Source organism: Chiloscyllium punctatum, chromosome 27 (genome assembly GCF_047496795.1).
Source record: "Chiloscyllium punctatum isolate Juve2018m chromosome 27, sChiPun1.3, whole genome shotgun sequence".
Classification (NCBI taxonomy): Eukaryota; Metazoa; Chordata; class Chondrichthyes; order Orectolobiformes; family Hemiscylliidae; genus Chiloscyllium; species Chiloscyllium punctatum.
Window position 1 is genome coordinate 48,158,445 of NC_092765.1, and position 23,483 is coordinate 48,181,927.

At 40.4% G+C, this 23,483-nt stretch overlaps 1 protein-coding gene across 9 annotated transcripts in view; it reads left to right on the plus strand.

Moving 5' to 3' along the window:
• The window catches only part of adgrb2 (adhesion G protein-coupled receptor B2), a 758,374-nt gene that overhangs the window by 233,744 nt on the left and 501,147 nt on the right, over positions 1–23,483 (plus strand). For 8 of the 9 annotated variants that reach the window (XM_072548607.1, XM_072548608.1, XM_072548609.1 and 5 more), the window contains one exon: positions 12,418–12,501. The exons of the other annotated variant lie outside the window; for it this stretch is intronic. In XM_072548607.1, the coding sequence (XP_072404708.1) occupies positions 12,418–12,501 (84 nt within the window). The remainder of the gene's footprint in view (positions 1–12,417; positions 12,502–23,483) is intronic. 9 annotated transcript variants of the gene reach the window in all.

The following is a 23,483-nucleotide window of genomic DNA, read 5'->3' on the forward strand; positions in this document are numbered from 1 at the left end:
AGCATTGGAAGGCTTGGTGGATTATGGGAAGGAGTGTTAGTGGCAGTGACTAACACCATGTCCATGACAAGTGAGCGTAGCAAAGTTTGGAGGTACAGGATGGGCATCATTAAGCTCTAATGCTGTGTCAGGGTTAGGCAGGCATGCCCTGACAGGCATTAGGACTGAGATGTGTGTATCTGTGTCAATGGGCGCCTCTATGGGCCATAGAGCCTTCAGAATGGAACCCAAGCACACCCCACACCCTTCTTAATATGTTATCAGTATGCCAATTCATTGCTTTAATTGGCTGCCTGCTTCCACTTGGTAGATGGCCAAGTTGGTATTATTCCTGGTTTAGATACTATTCTATGGCAAGAACAAGTTGGGTTCCCCTCTTCAAAGTTAAAAAATTACACACTACCAGGTTATAGTCCAACAGGTTGATTTGGAAGCACTTCATGCCACTGTTATACTACCTGTCTAGCCTCCAAGTATATCTCTGGAGGGCTGGTTAAATTCAGGCCATAACTAGTACACTGCCAAGCCTGAAATAATCTGCCAACCAAAAACAAAAGAATTACTTACAAAAACCAGAAATTGCTGCAAAAGCTCATCACGCCTAGTAACATTTGTGGAGAAAATCTGAGGAAGAGTCACTCAACCTGAAAAGTTAACTATGATTTTTCTCCACAGATGCTTCCAAACTTGCTGAGCATTTCAGCAATTTCTGTTTTTGTTTCTGATTTACAGCATCCACAATTCTTTTGCTTTTTATTCAAAATAATTACTTGATGCCTTGACTCTTGTTGTGACGTACTTCCATTTCTGTGTATGTATATATGGCCAATGTTGACTAGTATTCTAAATCCGCCAATATTGTTTTTTTTTCAAGATGCCGTTTGGCTGTGCATGTTTTGTGAAAGCATAAGAAATGCTTTGGTAACTGAAGGTAGCCTTAATATTTGCTGCATTGTCAGCCCTTTGACACCTGTGCTTGTATCAGATCCTTATTTATGCACCTTTAAATGGCATTTTCAGCATTGTTAATAGATTGGAATAAATTTGTAGAACAAAAATATGTATCAAATCATTTATCCTCATGAGCATGCTATATTTAAGTAAAAATCAACATGATACAGCATTTGAATATTGGTACAGAAGATAATCTGTTAACTAAAATATATTTCACGTTCAATTGATTTTTACATTAGAGTTATTTTCCGTGTTGAAATAACTCCACAGAGGCTGGTAGCCTATCACCAAGTCACCCTTTATTTACATGTGGTGAGTCCTTGACATAATCCAGCTCCCTCTGAGCCAGCCCTCAGAATGAACAGGATGTATGACACTCTGGTTTATTTTTTTTTGACACTCCTGTTTATTTATTTATTTATTTTTCGGTAGTGCTTATTTTTCCCCAGCACCCGTGGTGTGTGTGTGCATGTGTGAGACACAGTGAAAGACACGAGGTGCACGAGTCTTTATTCAATTTCCACCACCAGGAAGATAGGAAAACACCCGAGTGGCCAGTGACAAGCACTGCCCTTCACATCAAAGGGCAATGCTGTGTGATCAAAACAGTGAAGGGGAGGGTAGGGTCTACATCAAAATAGAGTTGGAGGGGGAAATAATGCACTCCACTCCCTGCGGCGCCCACCTCTCCCTGAACAACTCCACAGTGTTGGTGGAACACTCTGGTTTATATCTGTCAGTCAGGGCTCCCTGATTGGACCAGATTAACAGCCCCAGTCATGGAACTCTTATTCACTGAGGTTACCTGGCTCACCTGGTTGCAATCACTACATAGCTCTCCCACTGACTCCGAAGACATAGGCCAGTTCTTTTTGTAGCTCGCCTTGGATGTTTTAGCACTCTGCCTCTGATAAGGGCAGTGTGTAACACACAGTAGCTCACCTCTTGTGCCTAGAATGTCTCAGAAGCAATTAGTTGTCTTCTTCAAGTGGCTAAAGCATTGAAGTGGCGACATCTACTGTGTTCGTCTTAGATTCCAAGGTGTCTTCAATGCTTGATGGAGAGGGTTAACCACAGGTTCCAGAACAGTCAGAAAGACTGTCGATGAGCCAGACATGTTTTGCGTGTTTGCAGCTTTCATATCATCCCAGTGCTTGTTCAAGACTGTTGCACCTACATGAATTTTAAATGTCACTGGACCTAACCTTGTGTCAGTCTTGCCTGTTACAATGTAGGGCCAGTCCCGTGGCATCTACACCAAACTTTGTTGCCTGGAGAACACTGTCTCTCTTGCTTAGTGGAGTCTTGGGTCCAGCATTTGCATTCCTGATGTTGTTTTACCCTCCTCCTCCTCCTCCTTTTTCTTTTTAAGTTGAGAGGAGAAAGATTTAAAAAGGCATGAGAGCTAAAGTTTATACACAGGTGGTGGTTCGTGTGTGAAATGAACTTCCTGAGGATATGGTGGATGTGGGCACAATTATCCAAATGATTTTTAACATTGTAATTGTGCCCACATGTATATAAATAGGAAAGGTTTGGAGGGATTTTGGCCAGGAGCAGAGAGGTCGGATTCGTTTAGTTTGAAATTATGTTTGGTGTGGCCTGATTGGACTGAAGGGTTTGTTTCCATGTTCTATGACTCTATGACGATAGCTGTTTTGTTACTTCTCTATGTCTTGGCTACGTGACCATTTCCAAGGCTGACTCTTTTTTAAGAGTTGATGCAAAGATGCCTGGATGGAGGCCAGGTTACGTAATAATTCACTAGGCCATTAGGAAAGACCTAATGTCCAATACAGACATAGGAGTCAGGGCACTTTGATTGCCCTTACTTAATCTTCCAACGGGTGTAACCCAATCTTGTTGACTTTCTAGCACAAGTAAATCACTTGAGGTGACTGGAACCCACATTTTTCCCTTCTAAGGTGAATGCCCATCTGAGAGAAACCTCTAAGGAATATGTCCAAGTTCTCTAAATGCTTCTATTGGTCTTCCCTATTATCAGCATGTCACCCTAGCATAGACCTTGTAAAATGTTCTCCATCATCTGCTGAAAATTGAATAGGCTCATATGTTGGTAAAACCCTTATGGGTATTAATTGCAGAACGCTCTGGGAATCATCATCTAACCACAATTGCAAGTATGCATAGCTCATGTCCAGCTTCATGAAGGCCACCCCCCCACCTCCCCGCTTAGTGTATACATCCTCTGTGCGAGAGATTGGGTAGTCTGCGAAAAGCAATTTACCAGTTGTTTAAGCTCCCCACAAAGATGAACTGACAATTCTAGTTTGCAATCAATACTGCTGGTGTTGCCTTTTCTGCAAACTGGACTGGTTTGGTGATTCCTTCGCTTTTCGCCCTTCTGATTACAACCCTTAAGGCAAATGGTACTAGGTACACCTTGCAGAATTGTGGAATTGCTTCTTGGTCAACATACAAGGTGGCCTTAATTCCTTTGATTGTCTCTTGATCTTCCTAATAAAGCTCTGGGTATTTAATTAGGACTTCATTCAGGCAGCCACTTTTTAATCCAAAAATGTTGAGCCAGTCCAGGTGACTCTTTTTTAACCAATTTCACACCAACAAGCTTGAGTCTGAAACTTTTACTAAAAGCAGTGGTATCTCAACCAGCTGCTTCTTGTATGAGACTGGAACTGACGTTATACCCTTAATCTGTAAAATTCCCCGGCATAGGTTTTTAGTCTAGCCAAGGTCTTGTGCAAACTTAAGGGTTGGAGTCCAGAGCGAATTTTGTTCAAGATTGGTTCTGCAATCAATGAAATGGCCTCACCAACATCGACCTCCATTAGAACTGGGTGATCATTTAATCAAATGTTTATTTTGATTGTTTCTGATTTGGATGTTGCTGAGCAATTTAACTGTTCATGGTGTGCACCTCCTGGATACTGAACTATGTGTTCTCTTACTCAGTTTAGGTATAGGGAGACTCTTTTGCTGTCTTGAGTCTGCATACCAGCCCAGATCCCATTCTCATCGCCAGTGAAATACCACCACAGAGGCCAGTTTGTCATCATCAAATCATCTTTGATTTACTTGGGGAGAGTCCCTGACACTGATCCAGCTCCCTCAGAGCCAGCTCTCAGAGTGAACAGGATGTCTGGCACTCTAGTTGTTTTTTCTTTTTTTTTTGGAAATTCTGAATCCCAATTTATATTTTTTCTTAACCCTTACACGACCACCAAACAGCAGTAGTGCTCATTTTTTCCCCAGCATCCATGTTGTGTGTGTGCAGGTGTAGGACACAGTGAAGAACGAGTGCAGAAACCTTTATTCATGTTCCACCACCAGGAAGAAAGGAAACACCCAAGTGGCCAGTGACAAGCAGTGGCCTTCTCGTCTAAGGGACAGTCCTGTCATTATCTGTCAGCCAGTGTTCCCTGATGCACCAGATTAACAGCCCCATTCAGGGAACTTATATTCTATGAGGTCCACCTGACTGACCTCATTACAATCAATACACATATCTACATCTGTCATGCTATAGGGGGCTCTTGTGTGTATGTTGACTCTCACATGCTCCAGAGAGGTGTCATAACAAACCTGAATAGATTGCTTTAAAAATCAATATAGAAGGCTTTTATGGTGCAGTGAGAGAGTCCCTTCCTTTGGGCCAGAACGTCCAGGTTCAAATTCCACTTGCCCCAGACATGTGCCACAATATGTCTGAACAGGTCATTGAAAAGAATCCATGCTGCTTGCAAAATAGCTGACCATGGAGAATTATGTCATCAGCAAGCAAAGGGAAAATGTGAAAATCACTGCAAGACTGATAACATGGTTGACATATTTTCAGCTCTGTCAGTAAGTCATCTAGAAGATACAACAGACTCATGTCCTGCTTTTGTCAAGGTGCTTTGCTAAAGAGTATTTGAGGTGGGCAAGGTTAGTTTTTGAACTGCAACAACATTTTCAAAAAGGCCCATCTTGGTTACAAAAAAAGGTTGAAACTCTGCTTCAGAGCAACTCCTGGAGAATATTTATGGGTCTGATTGACAATTAAGTTGCCTGTTAGCATTCAAAAGACTGTATAGCATTTGGTCGCAATCATTTCAATTAATGACCTTTCCTAGTAGCGACCAGCTGTACAAAAGTAAGAAAGTCTTTTTTGAGGATTGAGTGCTGTTTCCATATGTCAGCTCGCACTTTTTACTTGCTGATATACATTTGTTGATGTTTGAGATATTTTGGTAGACTCTCTCAGACAATTTACCATGACTTCACCAATACTCTATTGCCATTTATTCTCAAAATTCTCTGACTTCACCGAAAACAAAGAGTAAATTGTCATGGATTTATTCTTGATGGACAAATGACCTTTATCTATGCCACTCACTCTGCGTGTTGTTTATTGGAAATCTTATGGGAGACGCTGGAAGAAAGGAATGATTGTTCATGGGCATCATTTTTGGAGTTCCCCTTAGGCTGGAGGAATATAATTGTCAAGCAAAGCAGCACTGTATTTTTCAGGAGATAAATAACTTCTTCCTCCACTGTGGATACAGGACATCCAATGTTTTGTCCAAGAATTATGCACCTTTTGAGTCCCTGAATTCTGGAACATTTTGTTGTGTGCTACAAACTGCATTCCTTACCTTAAGAGGAGGTAGGTGCTTGGAAACTACTTGTACTGCTCCACAAGAATTGCTTCTAATCAAAGCTTGAGTGTTAAACCTACTGGTGTCTGTTTAGCACCTCCAGACTAGATTAGATTGTGTTAATGATCAAATATCCTCAAAGCTGTGTTAAAAACAAAATCTCATGAGATATGGAAACAGAATTAGGCCATTCAGCCAATTGAATTTGCTCCGCAATGGGATCATGGCTGAAAAGTGTCTCAACTTCATTCTCCTGCCTTGTCCCTTTAACCCTTGATCTATTTATGAATCAAGAGCATATTTCTGTCTTAAATGCACTTAATCATTTGGCCTCCACAGCCCTGTGCTGCAACTAGTTCTACAGAGGCTGTGACCCCAGTTCAGGTCTCTCCTCCTCGAAGAAACATCTCCCTGTCCACTGTATCTAGGCATCTCAGTATCATGTAAGTTTTGATCAGATCTCTGCCTCATTTTTCTAAACTTCATCAAGTACTGACCCAGATCCTGAACTGCTCCTCATATGACAGGCCCTTCATCCACAAAATCATTGTCTCTGAACCCCCTCCAACACTAGCACATCTTTCCAATGATATGGAACCCAGAACCGCTCACAATATTCCAAATGGAGTATGACCAGAGCCTTCTACAACTTCAGAAGTCCATTTCTGCTCTTGATTTCCTGCCCTGTTTAAATGAATGCCAACATTGCAATGCCCCCCAAACTGCTAACTGAACCTACATATTAACCTTAAAAGAATCCTGAACTAGGACTTACTTCAGGTTTCTAAAGCTTTTCCCTGTTTAGAAAATAGTCTACAGCTCTTACCTTACTCTATCCTTTGCAACAAAATGTATAACATCACACTTTCCCATATTATATTCCATCTACCACTTTGCCAGTTGCCCAGCATGTCCAAGTCATTCTGCAGCCTCCCCGCTCCTCAAACTTAGTGACAATGCCCCAAGTTCCTTCATCCAGATTGTTGATGTGTAATGTAAATAGTTGTGGTCCCAACCTTTGCAAATCTCTACTAGTCACTGGCTGCTGTCCTGAAAAAAGGCCCCCTTATCCCCACTCTCTGCCTTCTGCTAGTCAGCTTCTTTCCATGCCTCTATCTTGCCCTTAACACTATGGGCTGTCACTTTATTTGGCAATCTCATGTGCGGCACCTTGTCAAGGCCTTTTGGAAATCCAACTATATCACATCTACTGGTTCTTCTATGTCCAACTTGTTTATTACTTTCCCAAAGAATTTTAACAGATTTGTCACGCATGACCTCCTCTTGACAAAACTTTGACTCTGCCCTATTTAATCATGCATTTCCAAGTACTCTGCAATCTCATTCTTAATAGTGGACTTTAAATCTCACCAATGACTGAGGTCAGGCTAACCACCCTATAAGTTTCATTTCTTCTGCCTCCCTGCCTTCTTAAATAGAGATGTAGCATAAGCCATTTTCCAGGATCTTCCCTGACTCCTGTGATTCCTGAAATTTAACCACCAGTGCCTCGAAAGTCTCCTCAGCTGTCTCCTTCAGAACTCTGGGGTGTAGTCCATCCAGTCCTAGTGATTTATCCACCTTCAAAATTTTCAGCTTCCCCAGCACCTTCTCCTTAGAAATGGCTGCTAGATTCACCTCTGCCCTGACTCTTTTGAAGTTCAGACATGTTGCTGGTGTATCCCATCAAGAAAACTGTTAGCAAGTACCTATTTAGTCCCTCTGCTATTTCTTTGTTTTCCATTGCTCCTTCTCCAGCCTCATTTTCCAGCAGTCCAACGTCCATTCTTGCATCTCTCTTACATATATATATACATTTTTTGCAATCTCCTTTTATTTTACTAGCCATCTTATTCTCATATTTAATCTCCCCACCCCTTCTCTCTTTTTTAGTTATATGAAGCTTGTTTTTAAAGGCCTTCCAATCCTCTAAGAGAGCCAGTTATGTAGAAAGACAAACTTTGGAGAGAAATAAACATGAAAGGATTTTAAACATTTTCATAAAGTTCACTTGAATGCATTTAAACACAGTAGCGTTACCAACTGAACTAATGTAAAACAAAAGTAAAATTAACTTCCTTACGTCCTGAACATTCACATTCCCTTAAAGATCAAAGAGATTGTCTTTCTGCTGAACCTTAGGAGTTGGGAGAGATATTACAATTTTTACAAATGGAGGCTAGAGAACTCAGAGAAATAATTGTTTTGAAAGCAGTTCACATTACGGAAGAGGAAGTGCTGGAGTTCTAAAAAAAAGCAAAGATGGATAAATCTCTGGTATCTGATCTAGCGTATCCTAGGACTTACCTGTGGAAAGTTAGAGAGAAAATTCTAGAATCCGTGGCAAAAATATTTGTATCATCTATAAATACAGGCGAGGTGCCAAAATAGTGGAGCATAGCTAGTGTTGTTCCTTTGTTTAAGAAGAGATGTCTGGGAACTATAGACTGACTTTGGTAGTGGTTAAGTTGTTGGAAGTGATTCTGAAAGATAGGATTTATATGCATTTAGAGAGGCAAGGAATGAATAGGAATAGTCAACATGGTTTTGTGTGAGAGAAATCATGTCTCACAAACTCGATTAAATTTTTTGAGATAATGAAGAAAATTGATGGAGGCAGAGCAGTAGACATTATTTATTTGGACTTTAGTGAAGCCTTTAACAAGGTTCCACATAATAGACTAATTAGTAAAGTTAGATCACATGTGATGCAGGGTGTGTTTGCTGGTTTGATACAAAATAGGCTTAGTGGCAGGAGGCAGAGAATGATGGTGGAGGGTTTTTTTTTCAGGCTGGAGGCCTGTGATCAGCGGTGTTCTGCAGGGATCGGTGCTGGGTCCACTTTTGTTTGTCATTTATATAAATGTTTAGATGGAATATAAAGGCATAGTTAGTAAGTTTGTGGATGACACCAAGGTTAGTAATATAGTGGAAGAAGGCTATCTAAGAATACAAAGAGATGGTGATTATTTGGGTCAGTGGGCTGAAGTGTGGCAGATGGAGTTCCATTGGATAAATGCGAGTTATTGGTAAAACAAACAAACACAAGACTTAAACAATTAAAAGTAGGGCCTTGGGTAGTGTTGTAGAACAGAGAGACGAAGGGGTTCAGGTACATAATTCTTGGAATCTTACATCGTGTACAGGTAGGGTGTTAAGAAGGCATTTATCATGCTTGTCTTCATTGTTCAGACCTTTGAGTATAGGAGTTGGGGCTTTATGTTGAAGGTGTACAGGATGTTGGTGAGGCCTCCTGGATTACTGTGTCCAGTTCTGGTCTCCCTATTGTAGAAAGGATGTTATTACGCTAGAGAGAATTGAGAAAAGATTTACCAGGATGTTGTGGGAATAGAAGTTGTATGGAAAGGCTGGGGCATTTTTTCTTTGGAGTGTAGGAGGTTGAAAGGTGATCTTATAGAGGTTTATACAATCATGATAGGTATAGATGAGTGGCAAGTGTCTTTTTCCTCGGGTGGGAAATTTCAAGATGAGAGCCCACATTTTTAAAGTCAAAGGAGAAAGATTTAAGAAAGACAATACAGGCAATTTGTTTTTACACAGTGGTTCGTGTGTGGAGTGAACTTCCAAAGGAAATGATGAATGTGGATATATTTAAAAGACATTTAGATAAGCACATGAATAAGAAATGTTTGGAGGGATATGGGCCAAGAACAGGCAGGTGGAATTTGTTTAGTTAAGATTATGGTCGGAATGGACAGGTTGGACTGAAGGTTCTGTTTTCGTGCACACCAAGTGCACGTACCAACAGATTTAAGAACATATTCTTCCCACTGTTAACTGACTTATGAACGGAGCCCCCATATTTAAGAAGTGATCTTTTTCTGCACCTTTTCTGTTACTGTATCACTACATAACACATTCTGTTCTATTACCCTGACATATTTCTGTAAGGTATGATTTGTCTGGTTAGTGCACAAAACAATGCTTTTCCCTGTGTCTTGGTAAATGTGACAATAATAAATCAAAGCAAATCAAAGTACTTTGTCTGACTGGCTGCCATTTAAGACAAAAGCAATTCACATCAATTTACGTGGCAAGAGAAAATAACTATTCATTGTAACACACTTAGTTTTAACAAATGATTGAGAAAAACCATAGATAACTACATATATAGAACACAGAACAGTACAGGTCCTCTGGCCCATGATGTTGTACCAAGCATTTATCTCAATCTAGGATCATCCTAACGGACACACCCCTCAATTTACGGCTGTCCATATGCTTGTCCAGCAATCACTTAAATGTCCCTAGTGTCTCTGACTCTACTACCACCACTGGCAGTACATTCCATGCACCCACCACACTCTGTGGAAAGAGCCTGCCTCCAACATCAGCCCTGTACCTTCCTCCAATCACCTTAAAATTATGACCCCTTGTGACAGCCATTTCTGCCCTGGGGAAAAGTCTCTGACTATCTACTCTATCTATGCCTCTCATTACCTTGTACACCTCTATCAAGCCACCTTTCTTCCATCTTCTCTCCAGTGTGAAAAGCCCAAGCGCACTCAACCTCTCTTCATAAGACAAGCCCTCCAATCCAGGCAGCATCCTGCTAAATCTCTTCTGCACCCTCTCTAAAGCATCTACATCCCTTCTATGATGAGGCGACCAGGACTGGACACAATATTGCATGTATGGTCTAACCAGGGTTTTGTAGAACTGCAGCAAAACCTCATGGCTCTTAAACTCAATCCCCCTGTTAATGAAAGCCAACACACCATACATCTTAACAACCCTCTCAGTTTGGGTGGCATGGGATTTTTGTACATGGACCCCAAGATCCCGCTGTTCCTCTACACTGTCAAGAATCATGTCTTTAACCCTGCATTCAGCATTCAAACTCAACCTTCCAAAATGAATGTCTTCGCATTTATCGAAATTGAACTCCAGCTGCCACTTCTCAGCCCAGCTCTGCATCCTGTCAATGTCTTGCTGTAGTCTGCAACAGCCCTTGAATTAATTCATAAGACAGACAAAAGACAGTTTGATGCAGATGTTGTGAGTGGAAAAAAATATAATTTTGAAGATCAACAGTTCAGATTTCAAGCCATGAGTAAATTGTCCCACATAGTTAAAACAATTTTTTAAAAGATGACCCTTATGTTGTCTGTAAAAGTTTTCTTCAATTTGACAATTGATCAGACAGACTTGAGTTTTTTCTTGTTAGAATTCCTTGTTTTCAGATTTCTTGGTTTTTCTATAATTTATCCATGCATAGAGAGCAAGGTAGAGGAAGAGATGTTTTTAGCTTGTAGGTGACCTCTAATGTAATTGCATTTACAACTTTTTTAATAGCTTTATAGCAATCTATAGCTGAACCAATCAGAAGGTTGTCATCAGATAGAATTTCCTTAACTCAAAGACTCTTAATGCCATCAGTCTCAATTTATCTCTGTTATTGCTTCTCAAAGCAACATTGTCTTGCACAACTAAACATATGTAGTGCTTGACTTTTGCCAAGTTGCAAAGTTCTCCTGGAATTTCAGCTAGTTAGCAATCCTACTTCCACTTCAGCTTATAGTCCCAAAAATGAAAATATGTGGTGTATTATAAAGCAATATGTGATAAATCTTCATCACACTAAATAAACGCAATCTTATTCCCTCATTTTCCAATTAACTTTAATGACATTGCAACTTTCCATTTCCCTGTTTCCCTATGTCTTTGAATGTTACAAATTTCCTTGAAAAAGCCACAATAAAATGTGGGTATGTTTGTTTCAGCCAGCAACTGGTTGGCACTTGCTTCAATAAGGTGAGGATCATAATCAGCAGGATTGAACCAACGCAAAGGCAACCCCAACTGATTTTTAATCCATCGCCTTGGCCACTTGATCAAAAACTGCATATTGTGATCCGTCCTGTCTCTTGCATTGGATTTCATTGATGAATATCCCTGTTGTGAGAACAGACAAAAACCCCAGCTATTCAGCTCAGAGAGTGGTGGGTGCAGGAGGAAGCCTCTGGCAGCAGCAATGCCAAAATAAGACGGGCACAACTTCACTTCACCCTAGTTTGTCCCGGCGAGTGAGAGCAGGTCCCGGGCTGACTCGCCTGCCCCAGACACACAAGCTAAGCTGAGGCTCCACGTCTGCAGCTAAACTCAGGCACCTGAAAGAGCACTGATGAAAGATACGGTGGAGGACCCCAACAACTGATAACCGGTTACAGCTTCTGAAGAAGCACTGGATGGGGAACAGGAAGGATTGAACCTGCATATCCCAAGGCCCATTGCTCCAGCTTGGATGCTTTACTTGCAATTGTGGCAGTGGTGGTGGCCTGTTACTGAGACCCCAGAGCCAGTTTCAGAGACTCCGGCCAGTGTTAAGCAGTGATTGGAGGAGCAGTGGAAGAGGAACAAGAAAAAGAGAGAAAAACGAGCTCTATTGCAGTAATGTTTTGCACTATATTTAGTGTATCAAGATGGTGTCGGAGCAGGGCCACACTTTGCATATAACACATGAAAAACCACTTTTCACTTTTCTGTATACATGTAACAAAAATTCAAGTGTGTTTATCTAAAACCTATATCCAAATGTTTATATGCGTAAGGATGAGATGATTTAAATTGCAATTTAATCTTGCAGCCCTGATCCATGTTCTTTCAAAAATCTTAATTCAACCACCTATAATGAAGCAACATTTTAAAAAGTATTCTAGGATCTAAATAAGGTCTTATATGAAGATAAAATTGTATGCTCACTTTTAACATGAATTGTCCTGCAAATACTCTGTATTTGACTAAAAAAAGATTAAATCTCTTATTTTTGGACTTTAAGTCAGCATAGTTCACAGGGTTAAATGGGTTTATCTTCTTTTTTCAGGAAGTGAAATTAAGAAACAACGGAAAATTAGAAGGCAGCATCCAAGATCAGCTGATGACTCTGGAACATTTATGGCACAAATTGGTAATTTTACTGAGTTTACTGTATAAAGATGTTATAAGCTCCAAAATTGTAACTTGACCCTTATGCTTTATTCACAAAATTGTGTCTCTTAACTCTTTTGTCTATGTAGGTGCTATTTGAAATAAAATATTTTGAGATGAGTGGCTATGAATGAGATCTATTGATGGAGGCGAAGCAACAATATTTTGGTAATAAAACTGCAGATTTTCACATCTTAGTAATATTACTTTAATATAGACCTCACAGGTTGTTGATTTCCTGCTAATAATTGAGGTTGAGGAAGTACTTTAAATGTTGGTGAATCCACTTTACCCTTCATGGATCAAACACTCCTGCATTTGCAAGGATTCATCTTTTATTCAAGAAGGCAATTGGAGACAAGAAGCAGATACTTAAATTACTGAATCTTTAGGATATCAAGGTTCTTAAGTTACATCTTCTCAAACAAGGTTAAGTTTTTTTGGACATATGTTTTTCTTTCTTTGATGGTTTTAATAAAACATAGTTGGCCTCGCTAAACCGTGGGGCTCATTATCTTTGCATTATGTCGAGCACAGAACCCAATCATTATTTGGTGTTCAGAATCCTCCCTGTGAAATGTCCTGGCTCAGAAGATGTTGTGTTGTGATTTTTGGAACAAAAATTCAAAATAACTGGTTTTTTCTGTCTAGGCCAGAATTTTTGTCCATCTCTAGGTGCCCTTGAGGTAGGATGAGCTATCTTCTTGATCTACTGCAGTCCATTTAGTTTACATATGACCAATACTGCTCTGAAGGTAAAGTTACAAGATTTTGCCCTGATCACAGTGAAGGAACTGATGATATATTTCCAAGTCAAGATGCTGAATGGCTTGGAGGTGGACTTGCAGAAACAGCCTATGATTGAGATCTATTGAAAGAGGTAAAACAGCATAATTTTGGTAATAAAAGTGTCGATTTTCACACTTGAGTAATATTACTTTAACCCACTGGTTAACCTATACTTCTAGATGATATTGGTCAAGGACTTGCAAGGTGATGTGGAAGGAGCCTTGGCGAATCTTTGCAACACAGTTTTTAGATGGTACAGACAGTGGTGGAGGAAATGAATGCTTGTGGGTGTGGTGCCAATCATGCTTTGTCCTGGATGGTGTCAAGCTGTAAAAACAAGCTATGGAACATATTGTGAGTTGTATATGCAATGCTGCCTTTGAGAGCAGGGAGACAGAATTCCAGGCAAATCTGCAATTATTGCTGTGGGATCAGGAGGGCAGAGTTACAATCTTCTGATTGATTGCTGGGCTATTGACGACAGCTTTCTGTGTGGAAATGCCAAACAAATATCTAGCCTGCAAAAAAAGAAAACATTCATTCTCTTTTTTTTTCCCTCTCTCTTCTTTGTCTGGAGAAATTGGAAGTCTCATGAAACTAGCTGTTCTCCATCATCTTTTGTCTGTGAGTTACTGTCTCACTTCTGTCAAACTTCTGTTGAAAGGGGGGAGAAAGCTGTCTTCATTGTTAATAAAAGGTCAAGTCCTCAACCATTGAATTTTTAAAAATTCATTTATGGGACTTGGGCGTCACTAGCCGGCCAGCATTGATAGTCCATCCCTATTTGCCCTTGAGAAGGTGGTGGTGAGCTGCCTTCTTGAATCTCTGCAGTCCACTTGCTGAGGGTTGACCCGCAATGCTGGTAGGGAGGGAATTCCAGGATTTTGAACCAACGACTGTGAAGGCTGATCCCAAGGTGCCATGTGGTCCGTCCGGTTTCAATTCTTTATTGTGACTTTCTAGCGATTGATACAACTGAGTGGCTTGCTCGGCCATTTCAGAGGGCAGTTTAGAATCAACCACATTGCTGTGGCACTGGAGTCACATGTAGGCCAGACCAGTTAAGGGTGGCAAATTTCCTTCCCTAAAGGACAGATGAATTTTTCCAACAATTGATAATGGTTTCATGGTTAACAGTCAACTCTTGATTCTAGATATCTTTATAAAATTTATTTTTATTGAACTCAAATTCCCCTGTGTGCCATGGCAGGATTCAAACTGAGGTCCCCAGATTCTGGGATTCTGGATTAGTAGTTGAGCGACAATACCACTAGGCCACTGCATCCCCATTGAATGAAAGACTGAGAATTGGTGTCCCCACAACCTTGTGTCATCAGCAAAGAGCTGAAAGGAATCAAAAGGCAAAAAGAACTAAAAAAATAATTCATTGACTTCCATGATGAAGGCTGGTGCTAGAACTAAGCTTCTGACATTTTATTTTCCAGCTATAACATTTAGCCTAACAATTCCACATCAACTCTCTGAAGAGCATCCCAACCAGACTCACTCTCCTACCCCATCCTGTAACCCTGCATTTCCCATGGCTGGATACATTCCTGGACACTATGGGTGATCACTTAACTTGTACATCTTTGGATTGTGGGAAGACACTGGAGCACTCGGAGGAAACCCACGCAGACACAGGGAGAATGTGCAAGCTCTACACAGACAGTCCCCTGAAGCTGGAATTGAACCTTGGTTCCTGGTGCTGTGAGGCATTAATGCTAACCACTGAGCCACTGTGTCTTTCCCATCCAATTCTAGCCTCATCTTACGTCCACATAATCTTTAAAAGGCCACAAAGCAAGCATGGGCAACTTGGCATTGCCTGTCACTGGCGACATAGTGACATAGCAGCACAAAGCCATGCTGCATACAGTACATAGCTGTAGTCTGTTTGTAATAAATAGATATTTACTTCTTAGTGGAACAATTCTGGTGTGCATATTCTTTTAACTCAAATTAGACAGTAAATAATAATTGTACAATGCAGTGGTTTAATCAAATTTTCATGTTGTAATGACTGCAAGAATAATGCTGCTTGATTTCCAGGACATTATCCCAGTGAGTAGTGATAAACATCTTGAGTTTGTTGGACTTGTCCAGGCAAGTGGGAAATATTCCATCTCAATCCTGACTTGTGCCTTATAGATAGTGAGCAGGATTTAGGGAGTCAGGAGATGAGTTACTCACTTAAGGTTTCCTAGCCTTTGAACTGCACTTGTAGCTATAGTATTTGTATTGCTAGTCCAGTTCAGTTTCTGGTGAATGGTAACTCCAGGATGTTAATGGAGACAAATTCATTGATAGTAATATATTTGAATGTGAAGAGACAATGATTAGATTCTCTTTTACTGGTGATATTCATTGTCTGGCACCTGTATGGCGCAAATGCGATGTGCTGTATACCAAAGATCCCAAAATATCAAGAGATAACTGGCTGACTTCTTTTAATCCTGTAGAGCCAAATACCCCCTAAAATACTTCTACTCTCTTTATCAGTGGTTTTGCAGGCACCAATCTTGTGCCAAAACTTCATTTGCCCTTAACTGTGTGAGTTTCTATTTGGTTGATTTTACAGAGAAAGAGCCATTAATGAATTTTAAGGTAAAGAAAAGGCATTTATCTTAAAAATGTAGTTAAATATCACACAACCCCAGGATATAGTCTAACATGTTTATTTGGAAGTACTTGCTTTCAGAACACTGCTCTAGGAGCAGCGCTCTGAAGGCTAGTACTTCCAAATAAACCTGTTGGACTATAGCCTGGTGTTGTGATTTTTAACTTTATCCACCCCAGTCCAACACCCGTACCTCTGCGTCATGGCTATCTTAAAAATGTAGTTTACTGCACAATAGCAATAAGTATAATTTACATTGACTAGTTAGACACAGTAACGAAGACAATCAGAAGACAATGATTGTGCATCTATTTATATCAGAATCTAGAGCTAGACTTTCTCCAGCTAAGTCTGTGTGCTATCATATTGGGTTGTGCTTCATACAGTATTCCACATGAATTGTTTTGCAACCATTATCTTGTACAGTGCTGATAATTTTCCATGATCTTGGATTTACATTACATAGGTAACCAGTTTAAATAATGCCTATTTTGGGCACTTGCTTACAACTCATTAAAATTCTGTCATCTGCCTTGAAGTGCTAACCCTTGTGTGAGTTCAAAAATATAATGTTTGTTTATTTTCTCGTTTTTCTTTTAATCCAGAAGTGCACTTCACACTACTGAATGTTTTCTTTCCTCCCATCACCAAGTCAACTGTGCTTTTTTTTACTGCCAATTATTAACTATCAAAAGTGACATTTGTAATGATGTATAGTAATTGGTCTGTATTTGAATAGGTTGGCCTGTTCTGGAAATTGTGCTCCATTTCATAAGCCTACGTGTCAAACTCCACAGGATGTTCTGGACAACTGGAAAGTCTGCAAAGATGCACACATGTTAACCTTCTTTAAGTTATAAGATTGTTAGCATTCTGTGAATAAACTGTTTGAGTTTAGAGAGAGAGTCTCTACTGTGCTGAGATAAACAGATACATAATATATACAGCAACTCAATCCAGATATAACAATGTTAATTGTATAATGAGAAGCAGTTTTCCTGTCTAATTGGGTTCATGTCCCACCAGCACCAGAGCTGTATCATATTACCTATAAACAGGTTGATTAGAAAATATCTGCATAAATTCAAATTAACATAACAGTATTTATTCTGTTAGAATTTAGTGAGTTTAATGATCTCAGTACTAGCATTAAAATAGGTAAATATGTTATTTTAAAATTAATTACTTAAAAGTAGCTCAATTGAATGAGAGGATCATCTGGGAGATGGGGAAATTGTTCTGCAAGTCCCTATCTAGCCCATATATTTAACAACTCACTCCTTCTGGGATAGTTCCTGTTGACTGGAAGTAGGCAAATATAGTCCCCATCTATTAAAACTTTTTGAGATGATCTCAAATCAGGATAGGCCTGCCGGTTGATATCAGTCATGGGAAAGATGCTTGAGGGAATTATCAGGAGTGCACTATGTGATTAGTTTATTAACAAGGGACACCTAACATATTCAACAAAAAAACTAATTTATTAAAAATCTAATTATAGTTTTTGAAAAAAAGTTATGAAGTTGGTGTTGGAGGAAAGCTTGTAGACATTACCTGCTTGACATTAAAGCTTTGGTGTTGATGGTAATATGTCAATCCAGATTAAGAATAGTCTGATAGGGTTTAGAAAAAAAAATCATTAGAAATGGATTGAGCTGTGTTTTGGGGGATGGTTACCAGTGAACATTAAAATTCTAGTTTACTCCTGTTGATTTTCCAATGGCTGGACAGTCGTTATTGCAGCATATTCTTTATGGGGACCTGATGAAATTGCTATTGCAGCAAACTTCAAAAGAATTGAAGATTTCACTAGCATATTCCTCTACACATGGAACTCTCTGAAACTCTCAATTTAAATGTTAGAATTTGGAGGTTTTCAATTAAATAAAGTAAATAGATACACAGGAAAAGTCTGATGATTAAATGTGTTGTTTAACTCCTAAGTAAGTACTCAATTAACTCCAGACTAAACTCTCACAGCCTCAACCACACCTCCCTGCAGACCACTTACCTTCTGACCTGACATCCCAGGAACCTGACTCCTCTGGACCTGCTCCGGACGCAACCCCCGTTCATGTATAGAACATAAGAACATACAAAATAAGAGCAGGAGTAGGAAATCTGGCCCCTCCAGCCTCCTCCACCATTCAATAAGATCATGGGTAATCTTTTTTGTGGACACAGCTCCACTGACTGGCTGGCTCACCATAACCCTTAATTCCTTTGCTGTTCAAAAATCTACTTATATTTGCCTTAAAAACAAATAACAGATGAGCCTCAACTGCTTCAATAGGCAAGGAATTGCACAGACTCACAACCCTTTGGGAGAAGAAGCTCTTCCTCAAGTCAGTCCTGAATCTCTCCCTTATTTTGAGGGTAAGTCCTTAGTTCTAGTTCTATTTCTAATTTCACCGTTGTTCCAGACATTCTAGAATACCTTTTGTTTTGTTGATGCTGGTTTCCAGCATCTGCAGTCCTTGTTTTTAACCTTGTTCTGGACTTAGCCAGGCTTCATTCATTCTGGTCCCAAATCCCTTCCCCTGCTCTGAACATGATCCTACCACTTCATCACCTAATATAGACACAACATCCTTCAATCTTGAAAGCTGATCACCATTTAATCCCTGATGGCTGATGCCGCTTCACCCAGTCCACACCTGATTGTTCCTAACCCACTGAAAGCTGACCACCTTCACCTCCAGGAATATAACCCCCTGCTCCCTCACCTCCCCCCCCACTACCCCGCTCCCACTCCAAACCCAATCACACTTTTTCTGGTACTGGACTTGACCAATCCTCCCCTGCCGCCAGATTCAACTCTTGCTTCTCCAATTCAGACCCAGCCTCCATTTCACCCATTCTGGGTCTGACACCCCCAGCTCAACCTGACCCAGATACCCTGCCCACCAGACCTGAAACCCCGTCCCTAGTTCCAGACCCAAATATCCTTCTCTGCCTCCAGATCAACCCCATTTATCCCACTCTGCAACCAAAGCACCCTTCAATCTCTGGGAGCTAGTCCTTTTTCACTGACTCTAGAATCAACCCCCACGTAACACCTCAAATTCCTATACCTGTTCTGAATCTGACCTACCTTCATCCCCTGAGTGCTGAGCATCTTCTTCAATCTTTCTAGTTCTGACCATCCTTTCTCTGCTTTGATCTCAACTCCCCTTCTCTTGCTCCAAATCCCACTACAAGAGAATCCTGAGGGGCCCTGAGTGTAATCTCTTCTCAAATGTGAAGCACTCTCCTTTTGTAAAATAAAAAGAAGTGGAGTAGCAATTTGTGAAAATCCTCAGAAAATACAAAATTGCAGCTGCTGAGATCTGCTTGAGTGTTTGGACCATAACTGATGCTTTGCTGTTTTAAGCAGATCTATATGTGAAATCAGGTTCATGAGTGTCAAATTAATTTTAACATGGTAACATACAGTGTTAAGCTTATGGGCAAGGCCAATACTAAACCCAATCTCCCCATCAAAAAACAACTTTATGAAAAGTGATGAAAGAAAGGCATCAGAGCATTATTACACATAGATTTCTAAAAGTACTTTAGCAGTGACATGAAAGGATAGCTGGGAGAAACAGTAGTGTGTTCTGTTATGGATCAGACCTCCTCCAACCCCAAGAAGATAGCCAAGACCTCAATTTTTATACTGAGGCATGTGGAATATGCCGTGTTTCAGGTATAATTAGATTGGTCACATTTTAAGCAAACACACTTTGTTCTTTCCCATACAGTTAAAATGCAAGCAAAAGAAAGAAACATTTGTATAATTTTAATCTATTGGAAAATGGAACAAAGTAAAAGTTTATTTAACTACCAAATTATTGTAGTAACATCCCATAAACACAGCCTTGCTAAAGACAAAGCCAGTAAAACAGATTGCCTCACATGCAATTCTGGCTGCAGAAATAGATCCAGGTTTTTAGCTGTAACAGAGGGAGATAGAGACAGCTTTCCCCATCCATCTTCAAAGCCCCAACAATCACTGAAAGCTAAACTAAAACCCTAGTTCTGTGGGAGTCTGACTCCAACCATTCCTGCTGCTTCTATTGTTCCAACTTCTAACAAAAGACCAAGGCCTCACAAGCTATTTACTTTATTGACCTTGAATAGGCAGTTTGGTACCTGAACTTAAAAATCCCACAACAAATCAAACCTTTAAAAGCCATAGCGTTATCGCAGTTCAGTCAATAACTAAATGTAAAATCAAGCAGACAATTTTGTCCCTGCATGCACCTTCATTAAGTTTTACTTGGAGTACCATACAGTCCTTTCCACTATAACATAATAGTTACATTTTTATGCAACCTCACGCTATAGAAAATAGCACAATAAAAATAACAGGGCTTATTGAAAAAATACAGTTTGGACAGACCACCAAAAATATCACCGTGGGCGGCACGGTGGCACAGTGGTTAGCACTGTTGCCTCACAGCGCCAGAGACCCGGGTTCAATTCCCGCCTCAGGCGACTGACTGTGTGGAGTTTGCACGTTCTCCCCGTGTTGCGTGGGTTTCCTCCGGGTGCTCCGGTTTCCTCCCACACTCCAAAGATGTGCAGGTCAGGTGAATTGTCCATGTTAAATTGCCCGTAGTGTTAGGTAAGGGGTAGATGTAGATGTAGGGGTATGGGTGGGTTACGCTTCGGCGGGGCGGTGTGGACTTGTTGGGCCGAAGGGCCTGTTTCCACACTGTAAGTAATCTAATCTAATCTAGAAAAAGTAATCTAATCTAAAAAGAATCGAATATAGTGTGAGCCGAGCACAAATGATAGCACAGTTTAAATAAAAGCATAACGGTCCTTAAAACCAGCAAACAGCTGCTAATAGCACTAAAGGCAGGCACACCAGCAGAGTTTTCAGCTCTTTTCTATAGATCTTCATAAATTGATAAAGCTTTCTCTTTTATGGTGAGAAAGTGGTCCCAGATCACTTTTACATTTGATCTTCTATACACACACTTAGAAGCTGCTCCACCTCCTCAAGTTCCCTTGGCCATGATCTCTCAGATTTGCTATCACTCAGGCTTGTTCCAGCAATACAGCTTGCTTTAATTTTTTTTCTGCATTGTCTGAAATGGTGCATAACATAGACTCATTTATTTCTGTTGCATGAACAATATCACATGTTCTTTCGTTACATTCAAAGCCCTTTATAGCATCTCGCTTCTTTTCAAATGTTTTCGCCTTTCGTTTATGTTTACCACCTGCAATTTAATCACCAAAATGCCTCTTGTAAACATTCCTCTTACTTTGTCCTCCCATATTTATGGGTAACTCAGCAAAATTTGCAAAATAAAAAGAAAATTATGGATTCAAAGTTTGTGAGAAGATTTGTAGCTCGGGTGCTCGTTGTTGTGATTCTGTTCGCCGAGCTGGGAATTTGTGTTGCAGACGTTTCGTCCCCTGTCTAGGTGACATCCTCAGTGCTTGGGAGCCTCCTGTGAAGCGCTTCTGTGATCTTTCCTCCGCCATTTGTAGTGGTTTGAATCTGCCACTTCCGGTAGTCAGTTCGAGCTGTCCGCTGCAGTGGCCGGTATATTGGGTCCAGGTCGATGTGTTTGTTGATTGAATCTGTGGATGAGTACCATGCCTCTAGGAATTCCCTGGCTGTTCTCTGTTCGGCTTGTCCTATAATAGTAGTGTTGTCCCAGTTGAATTCATGTTGCTTGTCAAGCAACAATGACAAGCAACATGAATTCGACTGGGACAACACTACTATTATAGGACAAGCCGAACAGAGAACAGACAGGGAATTCCTAGAGGCATGGCACTTATCCACAGATTCAATCAATAAGCACATCGACCTGGACCCAATATACCGGCCACTGCAGCGGACAGCTGGAACTGACAACCGGAAGCGGCAGATTCAAACCACTACAAATGGCGGAGGAAAGATCACAGAAGCGCTTCACAGGAGGCTCCCAAGCACTGAGGATGTCACCTAGACAGGGGACGAAACGTCTGCAACACAAATTCCCAGCTCGGCGAACAGAACCACAACAGAAAATTATGGAGAACTTCTCAAAATGCACTTCAGGACAAATCACGCGAGCCAGCTGAACATGTGATGTTAATGCAGAGACCCTTGGTGTAAATATTGTATTCCTCCATACACCATGACACTTGGGGATGGAATCGCGTAATAGCCAACAAATGTATGTGAAAGTTTGTGTTTTACAAATAGTATTCACCTATTCCTCAATTGCATTACAGCCAATTCGTGTTGACGAAACAGCAGAATGGACTGTATGCAGTTTTGGTCTCATGGTATAATGGAGAATACAGATTTAGCAGATGAAAGCAGTATCTGTTAATGTTTATGTGGTTTGGTCAAATATAGTGGTTAAAATCACTTAAGTATGGAAATCATTCAGTACAGAGGCTATTTAGTAAATGATGATATGTGGGTGTTCAAATTTCCATCATAATTGGGATAGCAATAGAGACCAAATAAGTTTGAAAGAGATAAGTAATAAGATGAGATGTTCTAAAAATGGAGAAAGTATAAGAAGAGTTCAGTCCAAGGTGTGATCTGATGATAAATTCCCTCCTGCCTCTGCAACGCTTTTGATGTGGCATTTGGTGGAAGATGTAGCCAGACATAGATATATTAGTGAACATGAAAGTGTCATTGGCTCTCAGCCAGTTTTCCTGTAAGGTCATGATAATATAATCAATCACAAGAAGTTCATGGATAACAGGTTCTTGTCCACAATTGAACTAGAATGTTGGAGGGAGATGTGCAGAGTGATTGTTTGAGCTAATTTGCTAACAGAATCCATAATGTCAGCAGTGAGACGGGCAAGTTGGACAAGGATTTTGCACATATTGATTTTGTTGGCACAATGGACAGGAAGCTTGCCAAAGAACTGAATAGAGCAATGTAGGTTGCTGCTCATAATGAGCCAATATCAAGTGCTTCACTTTTAAATGAAAGAAATATCATAGAGAAATGGAAGGAGCGAATTCCAGAGTTTTCATTCTATGCAGCAGAAGTTGTAACCTACAATGGTATGGCATTAAAACTGAGCATGAATAAAAGGCTGGAATCAGATGAGTGTAGTCTCTAAGAGTGTGGGATTGGAGAGAAAAAGGAACAAGATCATGGAGGGATTTAAAAACGAGAGTGAGAATTTCAAGATCAGGTTGTTTCATAAGCAGGCACTGTAGATCCTGAACATGAGGGTTGATAGATCATTGGATTTTGAGAAGAATTAACATACAAATTAAGAATAGAAATAGATTATTCTGCCTCTTAGCGCTGCTTTGCCATTCAACAAGGACAAGGATGATCTGTTTGTGTTTCAAATTCTGCACTTCCCAAGTAACCTTGATTCCTTCCCTATAAAGAATCTATGTACCCCTGCTTTAAAAATACACATTAAACCCGCCTTCACCACCTTCTGAGGCAGAGGATTCTAAAGTCACACAATCTTCTGAATGCAAAAAGTTCATCTCCTTGTATCATCTTCACCTCTTGCCTTCTCACCTTTCTTGTGTCATCCACGAATCTGGATGACACTCCCTTCCCTCATCCAGGTCCA